This window comes from Pungitius pungitius, chromosome 11, assembly GCF_949316345.1.
Source record: "Pungitius pungitius chromosome 11, fPunPun2.1, whole genome shotgun sequence".
NCBI lineage: Eukaryota > Metazoa > Chordata > Actinopteri > Perciformes > Gasterosteidae > Pungitius > Pungitius pungitius.
Window position 1 is genome coordinate 19804729 of NC_084910.1, and position 18064 is coordinate 19822792.

Consider the following 18064-nt stretch of genomic DNA (forward strand, 5'->3'; position numbering starts at 1 on the left):
AAGGAAGGGGATATGAAGGAGGCGAAAGAAGGAAAGCAGAGACTAATGACTCTGAAGTAGCCAAGAGGTGAAGAATTACGTATAAAAAGTTACAGATACATGGAAAAAACAAAAGACAGAAGTGGACACTGAAGGGGGGAGGGAACAAGGGAACAAGGACCTTAAGGAAGGAGTTGAGGTAAAACCCTTTTAGATACAGAGCAAGGAGGCATAAATAATAAAAGAATAAAACGAGGAAGAAAGCCAAGAACCGGGAAGAAAACACGGAGGACGGATCAGAGGTGACATCCGAAGTGATCACATGATTCCCTGCTGGTCACAGGAAGGCGTCGTCACCGAGGCCGACGTCCAGTGTGTCGTCCACTGCAGGAACCCCAAGATCCACCCCAAGAAGTGCTGCCCCACCTGCCCCAGTGAGTGTCATGTGACCTTTGTTAAATGACTCAGCAGGTCATGGTTTGATCATCTTATCAGAATAAAAGTGCTTCAAATGACCTTTTTTACACAAACGGTGACGGAGTGAAAATACGCTTCCTTCACGTTTTGTTCCATTCGAGGGTCACAAGCGTCTCGCCTCCTTCTCGCCAGGTTGCATCTTCGAGGGTCGCCTGTACAAAGAGAAGGAGGAGTTCAGTCCTGAGGGCAAAGCCTGCATCAAGTGCACCTGCACTGTGAGTGCACGCACACACACACACACATGCACGCGCACACACACACACACACGCTGTAATTACAGCCCATGACACGGTTCCTGAAGCAGGAAGCTGAAACACTCGTTCTGTTCTTTCAGGGAGGGCGGACCCTCTGCATGAGGGAGGCGTGTCCTGTTCTTTCTTGCCCCGCCCACCTCAGCCACACCCCGCCGGGACAGTGCTGCCCGCGATGTCTCGGTAAATCGTCTCCCTGACCTTTGACCTTTGTGGTAGCAGGAGGTTTCATGTTGGTGGAAAAGTACTAATTAACAACAAAGTGATATATTTAAGGTACTTCTACTACACTGGGGCCATGTTGTACTTTGTACTTTGTCATACTTTTACTTTACAACAGTTTGTTTAGCAGAAAAAAATATATCTTACACATTAAACACAAAATAAATTAGAAGCAATTTTGATAATAATTTGTCATTTGTTATGCAAATAAATCTATTTATAAAATGTTGCAGTGATTCAGACAGATGAAATCCACACTAATTATTAGTGAATATTCTCTAATCTAATTATAGGATGTATTAGTAGAACAGTAGCAGTTCTTTCATTTAAACCTTTTAATGAATGAACATGTTTAAATAATCCGTCAGGCCAGAGGAAGGTGTTCGATCTGTCTCTGGGAAGCTGTCTGTTTCACAGCGAGGTTTACGAGGACGGAACGTCCTTCGTCCACGACAACTGCACCACCTGCACCTGCAAGGTACCTGCACCTCCTCCGTCAGCCCAGGACAGACCGTGTGATCTTCTCCGTCAGTCCTCAGTGTTCATACTGGTTTATTCCCCCCCAGGATTCCACGGTGGTTTGCAAGAAGCGGTGCTCACAGCCGGGGGGTTGCCACGGCGACCAGTGCTGCGACCAGTGTCTGTCCTACGTGAGGGTGGAGGAGGTGAAGTACTGCAGAGTCCGGAATAAGATCTACAGGGTGAGAAGACATATAGACATATAGATGAATGGATGATGGACAGGTGGATGATGGACATATAGATGAATGGATGAAGGCCGGGTGGATGTCTCCTGACCTCCGCGTGTGTCCTCTGTCCTGCAGGAAGGAGACATGTGGTCCTCGGTGAACTGCACCCTGTGCAGCTGTGACAGAGGGAGCATCGAGTGTCGGCCCAAGCAGTGCGTTCCAATCACCAGCTGCCCCTCGGTGAGTGACAGGACCCCCCGACCAATCAGAACCTGGCACCTCCACCTGCGTCCCCCTGTCTGTCTCTGGCTCTACAGGCCGGGACCAACTGTTCACGTCAGGCGCGTGACCACGACCGCTTGGTTTGAGTTGTGCTCGCGGCACATTTGCGATGGCGTCAGAAACGCGTTCTAGCAGGGGATCGATGTCCTGCTTGGAGACACGCCGTCCCGTTCCGTGTCCTCGCCGGGTGGAGCGCGACAAGAACTTGTGGCGTGAAGACCGGCCTCGCGCCGCGCTCACCTGTCGCAGAGGTTGCCCGGGGGTCGCGTGGCGGCAGGTGATGGAGTGGCCAGCGTCAGGCGAGGTCCGGGCCTCCAGCGGTCAGGACAAGTCCTCACCTGTTGCCTGAGGTCGGGGGGGGGGGGGGTCGGGGTCCGCCTTGTGTGAAGGAGAAAGAGTGTGTCCCCACTTTGTGAAAAGGCATCCCTCTTCAAAGAGAGATTTGTGAGGAGGTTAGCAGAGAACGTCTGTATGTGATGACAGACCAGTGGGGGGGGGGGGGGGGGGGGGTGTGTGTGTGTGTGTGTGTGTGTGTGTGTGTGTGTGTGTGTGTATGTGTGTGTGCCTGAGGCAACAAAAAAAGCTGTGTGAAAGAGACCTCTGATCTGCACTTCTGATGGAAGTTGAAACACACACACACACACACACACACACACACACACACACACACAGGTTTCCTGTTACGCAGACAGCTCGGCGGTTGGAGGACCGGTGTCTCCGTGGTTCCTCCTGGTTTCACTCTTTCATTTCATTTTTCCGTCCCACCTGTTTGACACAGCGATGATCAATGATCTGTCAGGCCGTGGAAAAGGGGCGGAGCCGGTTTCACCGTCTGTTACCGAGGCAACCGGCCCCTCAGCCCTCCACTGTCATTTTGAACTGTGAGGGGCGAGTGTAAAACTTTGCATTGTTCGGCTTTCAAGTACAACTTTTTGCATATTTATATTTATGTTCTTTTTGGCTCCACAGGTTTAGACGTCATTTTAACTGATATCATTGAGTTACTTTGTCCGGTCGGATCTTTCCCTCTGAGAGCTTTCTAAGGCTCTGCATTCTGTCTGATCCCTGTGTGTCTGTGTGTGTGTGTGTGTGTTGCAGAATAAGATCCTGAACAGGACCGGCTGCTGTCCAGTGTGCACTGAAAGTGAGTAAGTCCTTCTCGGCCCCCCCCCACCCCCCCCCCCCCCCCCAGCCCTCAGAAGATCTCTGGTATCTTCATGTTTGTTGTGAATTGAGGTTTCACAGCAATGTCCTCACGTCTCTGGACAATAAGACTCCATTTCTCCCAGTGTGAGAGTACACCTGGGGAGGGTGACTGATGGGCAAACGGTCCTTGTGTGAGGGGGGGGGGCATTGCTTTAAAGCACTGACTCTGTTCCATTGCTGCACACTAGTAGCTCGATGGACCCTGAACGCTCCTCCAGATGTTTGTCTCTCCTTAGATGTTGCTACTCGTTGCTTTTGGTCCTTTTGTCTCCGTCTCAAAGTCTTCGCCCTCCGTCCCTTCGCAGAGCCGGGGGTGTGCACCGTGTTCGGCGACCCCCACTACAACACCTTCGACGGCAGGACCTTCAACTTCCAGGGCACGTGTCAGTACGTTCTGACCCGGGACTGCGGCGGCGCCGGCGGCCCCCCGGACCCCAGCTTCATGGTGGGAGCGCAGGTTCAACGGCCGACACCCAGGCCCCCCCGAGAAGACGGAGTCTAACGGAGCTCTGTCTGCCCCCCCCCCCTTACCCCCCCAGGTGCTGGTGAGGAACGACGCCCGGCGGACCCGCTCCTTCTCTTGGACCCAGTCGGTGGAGGTGCGGCTCGGGGGTCTGACCCTCGGCCTCCACCAGCACCTGACGGTGCGCAGGAACGGCACCCGCATCGCGCTGCCCTACCACGGCCCGGGGGTGCACATCGACCTGGACGGGTACCTGCTGAAGCTCACCACCATCGCAGGTGAGCCCCCCCCCCTTTACATTTATTCTACTTTGTACTGGTGTGACCCAACAAACCATCTGCGGAAGTCTAACGAGAGGATAACCAGCCCCCCCCCCCCCCCCCCTCGCAGGTCTAGAGATCACGTGGGACGGCGACAGCTTCGTGGAGGTGGTGGCGGCCCCCCACCTGCGGGGGCGCCTGTGCGGCCTCTGCGGCAACTACAACGGGCACAAGCGCGACGACACCATGGGGGGCGACGGCGGCTTCAAGTTCGACGTGGACGACTTCGCCGAGTCGTGGCGGTTCGAGGGGAACGAGGTCTGCCCCCAGCAGCCCCCGCCCCGCCGCCCCGCCTCCTTCCTCTGCCCCGGCAGCGCCAAGGTCCGGCTGCGCGCCCACCGCGAGTGCCAGAAGATCAAGTCCAGGGAGTTCCAGAGGTGCCACCGCGCGGTGGACATCGCCCCCTTCTACAGGTCAGAGGGCGCGGCGTGATGTCACAGAAAGGCCTCATTACCCCGCCCCCCCCTTCGCCCCCCCGTGTTGAGTGTTCTGTGTTGTGTGCAGGTCGTGCGTGACGGACATGTGCGAGTGTCCGGTCCATAAGAACTGCTACTGCGAGTCCTTCATCGCGTACAGCCGAGCCTGCGAGAGGGAGGCGGCGCCCGTCCTGTGGCGGCCCGACGCCGCCTGCATGGGTGAATATGATCAACGCCCCCCCCCCCACCCCCACACACACAGGTGTAGCCCTGTAGACCTAACACAATCAACCCCCCCTCCCCCCCTCCCTCCCACAGCGACCCAGTGTAAACACGGCGCCGTGTACGACACCTGTGGACCCGGCTGCACCAAGACCTGCGACAACTGGAACGACATCGGGCCGTGCCACAAGGCGTGCGTGGCGGGCTGCCACTGCCCCGCCGACCTGCTGCTGCTGCAGGGACGCTGCGTCAAGCCCACCGCCTGCCCCGGCCGGTGACCCTCGTGACCCAGTGGGGGGGGGGGGGGGGGGGGGGGGCTTGGACCCCGAGCACCGCGTCGCATCCGACCCGTTGACTTCGGTCCTCCTCCCACCCTGAGGGGGAAGAACTCGACTCCCGGTGATCAGCGCCGCGGATCTGGACTCCGTCACTGGGCCGGACCCTCAGGGACCCCCAGTGACCCCTTGGGGGGGTGGGGGAGGGGGGGGGGGGGGGGCATCTCTCAGGAACTCTCTCACCTGGGAAACGGAGCCTCGGAGACACTTTGCGAGGCCTCGTGGTCTCGGTTCATCGTTTCATATCGTAAGCTACCAGATTTATATGAAAGAGACGGCTTTTATATTATTGTTCTAACTGTTATTATTATTATTCCTATTTGTTGTTAATTTATATATCGGGCCGAGGACGCGTGGGAGCAGAACCAGTCGGTGATTTTAAAGGAAACAGAAGCTATTTATGTGTTTTTGTGCTCGTGTGTGCGCGTTGAATCAGTTCCTCTAAGCTGGGCTCCGCCTGACGACAGTTATTTAAGACCAATATAATCTTTTATTGAAGCTCAGTCCTCACTTCTGTCTTTACTTTCCCCAAAATCCCCAAAGCAGCTGGAAACTCCAGGTAATTCTCTCATTTGAGGAGGAACATTTAGACATGAATTAAGTTATTATGAAGAAACAGGACAGTAATCCGAGTCGTTTTAATAAAACACTTTAAACACATTAACAGAAGGAGCGTCGGGCCGTCGCCGTGGAAACGACTCGAAGCTTTCTCATCTGGCAGGGCGGGGGCTTCACGTGAGAAACACAACGTTTCTCTGCGACAATACTTTATCAAACTGATCAATTAATCATAATGTGAATAAAACACCTGTGGTGGGAATGATAATAATAAATGAATGGTTTAATAATACAATACGTAATTTGAGGGGGGGGGGCAGCTCCTCTCTTTGGCAGAAGATGACACATTCACTTTAATACCTGAAGTGATGACTACATACTAAACACACTCATCATCACATGATTCCATTATTAATGGACTCCATCATAATGTGATTTAACACAGTGATGATGAGGATGATGATGATGAAGAGGAGGAGGACTGAAGGTCTCTTCTACCTCCTGCTGGTGTTCACAGAAGTCCAACTTCTAACTATGCGTTGATGTCCTTGGTTTCTGATGAACACGAGTAGTTCAAAGCTCTGAGAAGCAGCGCAGAGTGAAGCTCAATGCTGTGAATGAATCACACTCATGTGTTCATGTGTTCATCCTTTCATCGGCGACTCGGGTCAACAAACTGAAGAGTTTGACCTGAAGGCGAACTCGACATTCTCCTTTTTCTCATCATTAAAAGACAAAAGTAAAACAGAAACACATGAAACAAGTTGATAAAACCAGCTGCTCCACGTACACAAAATATGTGTCTGCACTCTAATATTTATATTTATACACAATGTCCCCAAACGGCTCATTTTGTCCTCTAAAGTCTCGCTATACAAAAAAAATATACATCTAATAAAAAATACACTCTTAAAGCTGCAGCCCGGCCAACGTGAGACAAATACTAAAAACAATCACATCAGTAAGTAGAATCAGAGGGAGAGACACGGGGGGGGGGGGGGGGGGGCACTGGGGGGGGGGGGCTTCAGTCGTCGTCGCTGTCGCTGCCCGACTCGCTGAGCTGGAGGTCGTTTCCTGACCACATGGAAAGTGAACATTAACAAAGGTGCAGTTAAACTGAGGAGCATTCATCAGCAGCAACTCACTCAGCGTGTTCATCAGCTGGTTGTCGCCCGCCGGACGCTCGCCCGCCCCGTTGAAGGCCGGCTGGCGGCCGGGGGAGGTCGGGCCGGGCGGTCGGGGAGGGGGGGCCGGGGGGGGGGGCGTCGCGCTCGCCGTCGCTGCTGCTGTCGTCGTCGGCGCTTCCCGACGCGCTGCCCGAGTCCGACGAGCTGCTGCTGCTCATCTGCTCGATGACCTCGGCCTCGGCACGCAGCTCTGTGCACGCCAACGTCATCAGGAAACACCGCTCAGCCATTCAGCGTTTTTATTTATGATTATTAATAAAAATAGTTCCCCTCCTGCGAGACTAATGGATTATTGTATCATCTTGTTCTTCTTTTATTTTTAGATCCTCTCATATTACCTTACCCCTCTCCTCTCCTCTCTCCTCATCTCCTCTCTCCTCTCTCCTCTCCTCTCTCCTCTCCTCTCTCCTCATCTCTCCTCTCCTCTCTCCTCTCCTCTCCTCTCATCTCTCCTCTCATCTCTCCTCTCCTCTCTCCTCTCCTCTCATCTCTCCTCTCATCTTAATAAAGGCGTTCACACGATGCCGGACCCACGGGTCAAAGGGCGGCGCGTCGTACCTCTCTTGATGTCGTCGAGCTGCGGCTCTGGCGAGGGGTTGTCCTTGGAGGGGGACGGGGAGGGGTTGTCCTTGGAGGGGGACGGGGAGGCCTTGACCCCGGCCCCGGGCTTGGTGGGGGCCCGGAACGGAGCGCTGGGCTGGCTGGACCGAACCGACTGCTGCTCGATCCGTGCCTGGATCTTACTGCTGCCCTCCGCCCTGAAACATTAGGTCACATGACGTGTTGTTTATCTGAGGCTTTTATCCAAAGCGACTTACAATAAATGCATTTCAACCAGAAGGGAACAAACTCAGAAGAAAGTGTAATTTCATCAAATAAGCAGATTTACAACTTGTTATAGAAGAGACATTATAAGTACAATATTGTTAGTGTTTTTAGTCGAGGTGAAGTCTGAAGAGGCGTGTCTTTAGTTTTACACACACACACACACACATTTAAAAACTGACTTTAAGTGATGAGTCACTTTCAACCAACGTCCAGACGATGGAGCCAAAGCAAAGGTGAGAATGTGAGAGAAACGACCCCCCCCCCTCACCTGGTCTTCTTGACTTGGATGCTGCTGCTCAGCTTCTCCAGCACGAACTCCCCGGTGTCGTGGTTGATGATGAGCACGCAGTCCTTCTGGTACGGCCGCTTGTTCCCCTTGAACACGGTCATGGGCGGCGTGGAGCCCTGCAGGAGCAGCAACACGTGAGTCACAAGCTCCGTAGCTTGATCGTCTGGTGGATTCGTGACCAACGGGAACTAAAAGCAAACGTTTTCTGAACCAGCGGATCCTCACCGGAATGTGAGGTAAGGTGATGGTGACCTCGTCTCCTTTGCCGACCTGCAGCTCGCCCTCGCAGCTCGTGTCGATGGACGCGGGTTTGAAGTCATCTAAAAAAAAAACGGACAGACTGTGAATGTACATCGCTTTCAAGATGTAAAACGTGTGATGATGACGTATCTGACGTATGTGTGTAAACAAATAATAAACATCTTTAAGGAGAAATGTCATTGCTCCGTTTCTCGAAATTTACCACAGAAATCACACAGCAAAATAACCTGTAACACGTTGATCTTTCTGTGACTCAGCGCTTTACTGTGATTCTGTTTCACTTATTGATCCGTGATCAAGCAGCTCGTGAGGACACTCCTGTAAACGTCAAACTCACACCTCATTGTCCCCCCCCTGTGTCACATCCTCTTTGTTACGTGAAGACACGCAGCAGGTTTTAAGGAGCTACAGGCGGTCGGCCATCATTGTTGTTGTTGTTGTTTACAGATCGTTGATCATAAGTGGGAGTGTCGGGGGGGGGGCGTACAGCGGGGAGGGGGGTAATCCCACACAGGTGGTCCTGCATGTGCACCGTTCACCATCTCACTCACATCGGATTGTGTGGAAGGAGGATTTGGGCCTCTTCTCGAAGCTTTCTCCGAGCTTCAAAACATGCTCCTCTTTGTCCAGCAGCGGGTTCGTGCTCCCGTTCATGTCTCCGTCCGTTTAAAAATAACAAAAAAGGCGCAAACGATTCACATTTGTGTTTAAAAAAAGTTCCGAAGAGCCGTTCTGTCGCTTCAGGAGGGATGAGATATAAATATACAAGTGTGTAATAAGTCAGTTAGCCGTTTGTGGCTAAGCGTTAGCACAACAAGCCGTTCAGCATTCGGCCGCGCCTCTTCCGGTCTCGGTCCGTTGATCAAATGTCACCGGAAATGTCCACGGTTTTCTGCGTCGTTCAGTTAAATGTACATTTAGGGGAAAACAAACGTCGAGTAGTTATACAAATGAAATAAAATAATTCATGATTTTATTTGGCAGAAAAATGAGCGGAACATTCTGAGAAAAAGCAGGTAGTATTAAATGTGTTACTGCTACACGGAGGAATTTAACTGACGGACAAGATGGACGTCAACTACGGGCAAGTCAGCCGAGGCGCAAGATGTTTTTAAACTACCCGTATTTTACCGCGTTCACTGTTTTTTCTAAACAATCGATGGTTAAATAGTACGAGTACTGGAGGACAAGAGAGCTTCCTGGAAGCAACATGGCTCAGTCGCGAAAGGAACCTTTTGCCGGTGAGATTCAAACGTCTCACCCGAAGGAGGAAGCGGGGTCCAACGGCGAACTGCCCCCACGTGACCCCGGACGGAGCGAAGGCCCCGCGGCCGGGGTCCCATCCCGGGGGGAGCGGGACCGACTCGGCGGCTCCGGGGTTCCGGTGTCCGGCTTCAAGCTGAGGAAGTTAGAGGAAGAAGCTCAGAAGAACTGGGACCTGTTCTACAAGAGAAACACGACGAACTTCTTCAAGGACCGACACTGGACCACCAGAGAGTTCCAGGAGCTGGAGGCGTGCAGAGAGGCGAGGGTCCGAACACCTGACACCCCATTTACAGAAGGAAAAGCTCGGGAAACAGCAACATTCGACCAATAGGTGGAATAAAAGCCGTTAGTGCCTCGGGGTCAAAGCAGCATATTGTCATTTCCACCCAACATCATTTAAAGCAGTGATTCTCAACTGGGGGGTCGCGGACCACTGGCCTTTCCATGGGAAAATAAAAAATAATAATAATAAAACAAAAAAATCATCCTGTGATTTAAGGGACTTCTTATCGTTCGGGTCAAACCATTCTGATATGGGGGAGACATTGGGTTTTTAGGTTAATTAAACATCCTGAATATAAAATTCAGCTTATGAACTTGATTTTGAATAAATTTGAGAAGTTGAGAATGTTCCTCGATTTGGGTCGCGGCTTCTCATTAAGGGGGGGGGGGGTGGGTCCCGGAGCCAGAACCAGTTGAGAACCACTGCTTTAAAGCATGTATTATTTCATGATTCTTTGCTTATCTACAAAAACATAGATTTATTTTTGTCTGAAACACAATGACACATTTTAAATAGGTATGTATGTGTGTGTGTGTGTGTATTAATGTGTGTGTGTAGTTCGAGGCCCAGAGGCTGGTGCTGCTGGAGGCCGGCTGCGGCGTCGGAAACTGCCTCTTCCCCCTGTTGGAGGACGACCTCAACGTCTTTGTTTACGCCTGTGACTTCTCGCCGCGCGCTGTTGACTTTGTGAAGGTGAGATATCGTCCATCAGCGCCCCCCCCCCCCCCCCCCCCCCCCCCCCCTCTCTAATGTCCGCTTCAGAAATTATTTTCTGGTTCTGCTGAAACCACCCGCCGGGCCTTCTGTTCACAGAGTAACCCTCTTTACAGCCCCGAGCGCTGCTGCGCCTTCCAGTGCGACCTGACCAGAGACGACCTGAGGGCTCAGGTGCCGGAGGGCGGCGTGGACGTGGTCACGCTGATCTTCGTCCTGTCGGCCATCCACCCCGACAAGATGCAGCTGGCTCTGCACAACATCAGCAGGGTGGGGGCGCAGACGGACTCTTACTCACACACACACAGTCTAGTTAGTGGCTGCAGGCTGCGCTGCGTGTGTCCCATCCGGTTTTTGGTGGCCCTAAATATGAGTTGGTGGTGAGATATGAGCGTCTTTCAGGTGCTGAAGCCCGGGGGCTGCGTGCTGTTCAGAGACTACGGCCTGAACGACCACGCCATGCTGCGCTTTAAGGCCGGCAGCAAGCTGGGGGAGAACTTCTACGTGCGTCAAGACGGAACCAGGTCCTACTTCTTCTCCAAAGGTCCGCCGATGACTTCCGGGAAGTCTTTTTTTCTGTTTGTGGCTGTTTGGATATTTTAACTTCAATACTTCTTTATTTTGAGGTGACATGCATCCCTTCAATGTCTCTCTTTGTGTCCTCTGATCTCAGAGCTGCTGGCTGAGCTGTTCGCTGACGCCGGCCTGCAGGCGCTTTCCAACGAGTACGTCCTGAGGGAGACGGTCAACAAGAAGGAGGGCCTCCGTGTCCCCAGAGTGTTCCTGCAGAGCAAATTCACCAAGCCCGGCCACCCGATGGGCTCCTGACGTCTCCTCTGGGGACAGACGTCTCCTCTGGGACAGACGTCTCCTCTGGGACAGACGTCTCCTCTGGGACAGACGTCTCCTCTGGGACAGACGTCTCCTCTGGGGACAGACGTCTCCGGCTTGATAAGCAAAGCAGCGGCCCACACAATAACTCATCCCACTTATTAACCCACGCCTTCACCTGCGGAGGGGGGCGGGGCTTCGACTGGGACTCTTCCAGGTGGAGACGTGTGGGCGGATGTGATTGAACAGGAATTAGTTGCTGAGTGTCGAGAAGTCTGAGAGCTTCAAACTCGGCTCCTCCTTCTCCCTGGTGTTCAGTCACAGGGATCGTTTTGTGTGAATTCATGTCATCATCTTTGTATGTCAACATGAATGAAGGGGTTTTTAGTTGATTGTCCGATCTGAGCTCCCCAAAAAAAACCTTAAAATAAATCTAAAGTCAAGGCAGCTTTTAGCGTCAGTTCTTCAACGTGGACCAAACACGCAAAGAGGCTTAAAGAAACGTTTCTCTCATAAAGTGAAAGTCGATTAAATGAAGTATTTTAGCAGCAGTCACACATCCAGTATATTTTCTGGGGGGGGGGGGGTAAGTTTAATTTATTTAGAGCTAGTGAATGTCACACAACCACACCCTCCAATGTGAAGAAGCCGATTTGACAGGAATGACTCATTTCTACAGCCCTCCAGAGAAGAAGGAAGTGAGCAGAGTTTTCTTGGTGGGACGTTAAAACGCGACAGACTTTCCACCTGCTTCCTGTTTGGGGGGCGCGTCGCTCTGCTTTGCACCTGCGGCCGATCTTTGGTGGCAACGCACAAGTAGAAAAGTGGTGTGAAGACATCGAGGGGAGAGATGAACGCGTCCGGCAGGAGGATTTATTGTGTGAAGCATCATGTTTTACTTTATAAAACACGTATCTTATTCGACCCAGAACGAAACGACTCCATCTGTGTAAGAAATAACCCGTAAACATCAAATGCAAGTCAATGTTACTGCATTTAATATGGAGGAATTATTCAAAATAATGATGCATCACTTCACTGTCTAAACGTCCCCCTGTTCCTCCAGAAGATGTGAGACACGCTGAGATGGACCCATATGAATGGAATCCTGTCCTAACTGATGCTAAACCGCATAAAAGCCAATATTCACAAAGTCCTCTGATACATTTTAATTGTTTCATGTTCCTTATTTAATACAAACATCATTAACCAGCAGCTTTGGACCTTCAGTCACATCAAGATGAGATGAACTGTGACTACGCACGCCCTATGTGGGGGGGGGGGGCATCGCGGCTTCCTCCGACAGTGACGTAGACGACGTGTCCCACCACCTGTTCCCCCCCCTCGCACTCCGCCGTGCACTGGAACTCTCCCTCGTCCCGCGGCGCCACGCGGAGGATCTCCGTCAGCACCGTCCGGTGCCTCATGCCGTCCTCGCTCTGGGTCTCGTTCACCGTGGTGCTGTACCTGCCGGGTTCGCTCAGCTGCGCGTCGAGTGGTTCTGATGTGCTCCCGCGTTGGGCCCAGGTGGCCCGCTGCAGGTCGCACTGCTTGGCGTCATAGACGACGTGGCACGGGAGCCGGAGGGAGGAGCCTACGGCGGCGTTGATGGTGCTCGATGGGTATTGGACCTCTAAGGCCTCTGCAGCACCGGAGGGGGGCACAAAGGCACCGGGGTTTAGACTTATTGATCTACTTTAAATAACTTAAAGAAAGCCATCAGCATTCTGGGTAATAGACAGAGTTCACAGCATGATTGACTACTTCTTCCAAAATTATTTTTTTTCTCAATATTTTTTTAGAAAACTGACCTTTGTCGTCCTGAGTTGATGAAAAGGCACAAAACGACACCAACAGCAGCACCGTGGGCCCAGTAAGCCCAGTAAGCCCAGTAAGCCCAGTCATGCCCCTGAAGCCCGGACCAGAGACCAGAGACCAGCACGAGGACCCGAACACCTTCAAGTGAAGACGAGCTGAGCAGGATGTGCGTCTGTGTGTGCGTGGGGGGGGGGGCGTGTGTGTGTCTGTGGTTTAGTGGTGTGTGTCGGTGGAATCCGACCTGTTTAGACTTTAGGTTTTTCATGCTCTTCATTGTCTTCAAGAACTCAAAGTGCACTGAAAGACGAAGAGAACACAGCTTTTAATTATGATAATAACTTATTTTGTTTGTTTAAAGTTGAATTTGTAACAAACTCCATTTTTGATTCTTTTGTTGTGATTGTGGCTGATGAAGAAATGAACTTAAACTATTCAGTCAGCTTGTCTGCTGCTATCTGACATCCTTCAGTGGAGAAGTGATGAAATGTGTTCAAACAAACACCAGCCCACATACGGAAGGATGGAATTAGCACCGTTTGTGTAACGTGAACTACTCTTAATGGTGTCATGAGTCATGAGGGTGAGACTGATGCTGCTTCTATTTGCAAAGGTGAAATAAGTCAGTAAATGTAAATATTTTAATATCATTTAAAGCCTGAATTTGTGTAGTGATTAGAATTTGTCTGGTTAACAAAGTCTGAGAGAACAAAGTTAACTATTCGTTCTAATACATCAACGCGCGTCTTAAACGAGTTTTGAAGGTATTCAGCCTCCACGTTTACATTTTCATCTGATGATCTCATGAGCGTAAATGAGTGAATGTTTGTACCATGTTTCATGTCCGGTTCCGTTTGGTGAAGCACCTCGGTGTCGTTGGACCAGTGAGTTCGCCTCATCTTGGTCTCTGAGCAGCTGAAAACTCTCATTTCTTCTTCTTAGTCTTACCGATAAACATCAGTGGACTTTAGTTTTTACCCCCTAAGAAGGAGCACTTTAGATCCATAAAGAACACACCTGACTTTGTGAGGGACAGCTGGTCAACTGGAGGCGGAGTTATCGTTTCACGCCAAAGACCTGATTGGTTCATTCAACGCTGTCTTTTGTCTCGTCGTTTTTTTTTGTGGACGCCGGATTTGGTTTCCTGTGGTCGGTGACGCGTTCGTATATCTGCAATTTGGTAATTTGGGCATTTCTTTTCCTATTTTGAAATATACATTTTTTCGTGAATGGTAACAAGTTCTACAGGCTGTTGAGTCTCTCACGAGTCACATTAGTGTGAATATTACAGAGAAAAGGAGACACTTCTAATGCAGAAGTCATAAAAATAATCCAGAAAGCTCCTGAGGAAACACTGTATTGCGGTTTTAAGTCTAGTCCAGTTTATAACAACTTGGATCTTTGTAGGAAAAACCAAGCGTCTCAATAAAGCCGTGTGTGGAAGTATGTGGGACTGGTTGTTGGTTTTATTAATGTTATTTGTCTTTTTACTTTCCAGTCGGCAGGTCAACAATCTACACGCTGGTGGGAGTCAGCTTCTTCCTGCTGTGCATCATTCAGTTGTCTCTCAATGTCTTATTCAGCCATTGTGATGGTGAGTGTGAAATCATCCAAACAGGATATTTAATGTCTGCAAACAGGAGACACCCCCCCCCACCCACTCCTCCCCTCCTCCTGCCCCCACACACACAACATGCTCAGCACTGGTTATGTTCTTATGTTCTGCAACAGAAGTCCAATCGGCTTGTTGTCGAGGGGAACCGGTACGATGCTAACTCCACAATACGTATGTGAAACTTTGTGTGAAACATCATGAAAAAACTTGTGTTTCCCATTCTAGTGTTTTGTAACAGGTCAGAAAAAAACTCAACTGGCAACTTCACCAGGATGTCTAATTGCAACCTGAATGTAGAGAGATACCGACTGGCTTTAGAGGAAGTAGTTAAAGAGAGAGACCGACTGGCTTTAGAGAAGAAGGAAGTAGTTAAAGAGAGAGACCAACTGTCTGTAGAGAAGAAGGAAGTAGTTAAAGAGAGAGACCGACTGTAGAGAAGAAGGAAGTAGTTAAAGAGAGAGACTGACTGGCTTTAGAGGAAGTAGTTAAAGAGAGAGACCGACTGTCTGTAGAGAAGGAGGAAGTAGTTAAAGAGAGATACCGACTGTCTGTAGAGAAGAAGGAAGTAGTTAAAGAGAGAGACTGACTAGCTTTAGAGAAGGAGGAAGTAGTTAAAGAGAGAGACCGACTGTCTGTAGAGAAGAAGGAAGTAGTTAAAGAGAGAGACCGACTGTCTGTAGAGAAGAAGGAAGTAGTTAAAGAGAGATACCGACTGGCTTTAGAGGAAGTAGTTAAAGAGAGAGACCGACTGTCTGTAGAGAAGGAGGAAGTAGTTAAAGAGAGAGACTGACTGGCTTTAGAGAAGGAGGAAGTAGTTAAAGAGAGAGACCGACTGTCTGTAGAGAAGAAGGAAGTAGTTAAAGAGAGAGACCGACTGTCTGTAGAGAAGGAGGAAGTAGTTAAAGAGAGAGACTGACTGGCTTTAGAGAAGGAGGAAGTAGTTAAAGAGAGAGACCGACTGGCTTTAGAGAAGAAGGAAGTAGTTAAAGAGAGAGACCGACTGTCTGTAGAGAAGGAGGAAGTAGTTAAAGAGAGAGACCGACTGTCTGTAGAGAAGAAGGAAGTAGTTAAAGAGAGAGACCGACTGGCTTTAGAGAAGAAGGAAGTAGTTAAAGAGAGAGACCGACTGGCTTTAGAGAAGAAGGAAGTAGTTAAAGAGAGAGACCGACTGTCTGTAGAGAAGGAGGAAGTAGTTAAAGAGAGAGACTGACTGGCTTTAGAGAAGGAGGAAGTAGTTAAAGAGAGAGACCGACTGGCTTTAGAGAAGGAGGAAGTAGTTAAAGAGAGAGACCGACTGGCTTTAGAGAAGGAGGAAGTAGTTAAAGAGAGAGACCGACTGGCTTTAGAGAAGAAGGAAGTAGTTAAAGAGAGAGACCGACTGTCTGTAGAGAAGAAGGAAGTAGTTAAAGAGAGAGACCGACTGGCTTTAGAGAAGAAGGAAGTAGTTAAAGAGAGAGACCGACTGTCTGTAGAGAAGGAGGAAGTGGTTAAAGAGAGAGACCGACTGGCTTTAGAGAAGAAGGAAGTAGTTAAAGAGAGAGACCGACTGTCTGTAGAGAAGAAGGAAGTAGTTAAAGAGAGAGACCGACTGTCTGTAGAGAAGAAGGAAGTAGTTAAAGAGAGAGACCGACTGTCTGTAGAGAAGAAGGAAGTAGTTAAAGAGAGAGACCGACTGGCTTTAGAGAAGAAGGAAGTAGTTAAAGAGAGAGACCGACTGGCTTTAGAGAAGAAGGAAGTAGTTAAAGAGAGAGACCGACTGTCTGTAGAGAAGAAGGAAGTAGTTAAAGAGAGAGACCGACTGTCTGTAGAGAAGAAGGAAGTAGTTAAAGAGAGAGACCGACTGGCTTTAGAGAAGAAGGAAGTAGTTAAAGAGAGAGACCGACTGGCTTTAGAGAAGAAGGAAGTAGTTAAAGAGAGAGACCGACTGTCTGTAGAGAAGGAGGAAGTAGTTAAAGAGAGAGACTGACTGGCTTTAGAGAAGGAGGAAGTAGTTAAAGAGAGAGACCGACTGGCTTTAGAGAAGGAGGAAGTAGTTAAAGAGAGAGACCGACTGGCTTTAGAGAAGAAGGAAGTAGTTAAAGAGAGAGACCGACTGTCTGTAGAGAAGAAGGAAGTAGTTAAAGAGAGAGACCGACTGTCTGTAGAGAAGAAGGAAGTAGTTAAAGAGAGAGACCGACTGGCTTTAGAGAAGAAGGAAGTAGTTAAAGAGAGAGACCGACTGGCTTTAGAGAAGGAGGAAGTAGTTAAAGAGAGAGACCGACTCGCTGCAGAGAACTCAAATCTCAAGGTGGAAAAAGGCGAACTACAAAATGAGATCGACAAACTTAGAAAAGGTGAGTTAGTTTTCTTTTCTTTTTACACGTCTTTAGGGTCCGTCTGTCAGGGCCCACTTTGGTCCAGAAGACTGTCTGTCTTGTGTTGTCTTACCTCTGTCCCATCTCCGCTCTGCCTCTCAGGGTTTCATGTCAAGTCCTCATGTGGGTTTTGCTTTTGTTTTTTTTAATCTATTTTTAGAGCTTACCTCCCAGGGGTGTTTGGGAACCCCCACCTCCAAGTGTCCCGAGGGATGGACGGAGTACAGGTCCTCCTGTTACCGGCTGTCCTCCAAGGCAGACACGTGGCGGGGGGCCAGGGACATCTGTGCTAGAGAATATGCCCACTTGGTGATGTTAGATGATGCTTGTGAAGAGGTATTTGGGATGTTTCCTCTATAGACCTGACACGGCTGACCTCATACCCTGGTAGATGAAGCTCGTCAACTACACTTCCCAACAGGATTTTGCCCGCAGGCTTGGAGGTGATCTCGATATATGGATCGGCATGAGTTGTAACATCCCTTCCAGTCACTGTACGTTGGAGGATGGACACCAGCCGACATATCTGTGAGTTTGTTTCAATATTATTGGTAGAACAATGGTCCTGATAACAGTTGCATCATGTAACTGTGTGTGACGCGTTCTATAAGACGTCACAAACACACTAACAAACAAACACAGTCTGGTTCCTTCCGCTGGTCCACCATCACCAAATCCATTACAAAAATATTTTATATATATTTTATTTAATAGTTTTCTTTTTCTCAGGAATAGGAACCGATGGAACTTCAAAACCAGTGACCCATGCGGATGTGTTTATTTTGCCCCCGGCTCGCGGTTCTGGTTCTTTGACAGCTGTTCTCAAAACAACTATTGGATCTGTGAAAGGAGGCAGTCAAACACATTGTGTAGTGTCTATCATCTGTAATAATCTAATGTCGTATTGGTGTTACTGTTGCACTGCTCTAAGCTTCTCCGGGAATAAGAAGAAAAAGGGTTGTTTTCTTGTTATATGTTCTATTTGTTTCTATATGTTTTATATGATATATACCATTGCTGACATTTGACTGTGTGATTGTGTTGGACGAGCTCGCCTCTAAAAAGACAATTTAAGCTACTGAATTGAAGCATTTAAATTGAGTTTGATTGTTAATCAGTCATGAAAAGTGAGATGACTTCAATACTGCGTTTAGCCATGTAACGCGATTCCACTTCCCATCCCTAAGAACCATGACCGGGT

General features: G+C 49.7%; 3 protein-coding genes across 5 annotated transcripts in view; 2 read left to right on the forward strand and 1 right to left on the reverse strand.

The window, feature by feature from the left end:
• LOC119197587 (BMP-binding endothelial regulator protein-like) overlaps positions 1–4822 on the forward strand; it is an 81965-nt gene extending 77143 nt beyond the window's left edge. For all 3 annotated transcript variants that reach the window (XM_037454037.2, XM_037454038.2, XM_062565276.1), the window contains 12 exons: positions 323–413; positions 589–671; positions 791–890; positions 1298–1407; positions 1496–1630; positions 1754–1858; positions 2999–3044; positions 3412–3551; positions 3646–3847; positions 3960–4302; positions 4394–4524; positions 4624–4822. In XM_037454037.2, the coding sequence (XP_037309934.2) occupies positions 323–413; positions 589–671; positions 791–890; positions 1298–1407; positions 1496–1630; positions 1754–1858; positions 2999–3044; positions 3412–3551; positions 3646–3847; positions 3960–4302; positions 4394–4524; positions 4624–4805 (1668 nt within the window). In that variant the 3' untranslated portion in view covers positions 4806–4822. The remainder of the gene's footprint in view (positions 1–322; positions 414–588; positions 672–790; positions 891–1297; positions 1408–1495; positions 1631–1753; positions 1859–2998; positions 3045–3411; positions 3552–3645; positions 3848–3959; positions 4303–4393; positions 4525–4623) is intronic.
• A 1622-nt stretch (positions 4823–6444) lies between these two features.
• On the reverse strand, positions 6445–8677 carry eaf1 (ELL associated factor 1). The gene is given in 7 exon segments (XM_037454108.2): positions 6445–6494; positions 6566–6674; positions 6676–6797; positions 7166–7365; positions 7704–7840; positions 7950–8044; positions 8537–8677. Coding segments are annotated over 7 exon segments (816 nt in total). The 5' UTR covers positions 8640–8677.
• Positions 8678–8824: 147 nt separating this feature from the next.
• mettl6 (methyltransferase 6, methylcytidine) lies at positions 8825–11522 on the forward strand. Its single transcript, XM_037454104.2, has 5 exons — positions 8825–9510; positions 10093–10227; positions 10348–10518; positions 10651–10792; positions 10922–11522. The coding sequence occupies exons 1-5, from the start codon at positions 9196–9198 to the stop codon at positions 11074–11076; spliced, it is 918 nt and encodes a 305-aa protein (XP_037310001.2). The 5' UTR covers positions 8825–9195; the 3' UTR covers positions 11077–11522.
• Positions 11523–18064: the final 6542 nt, after the last annotated feature.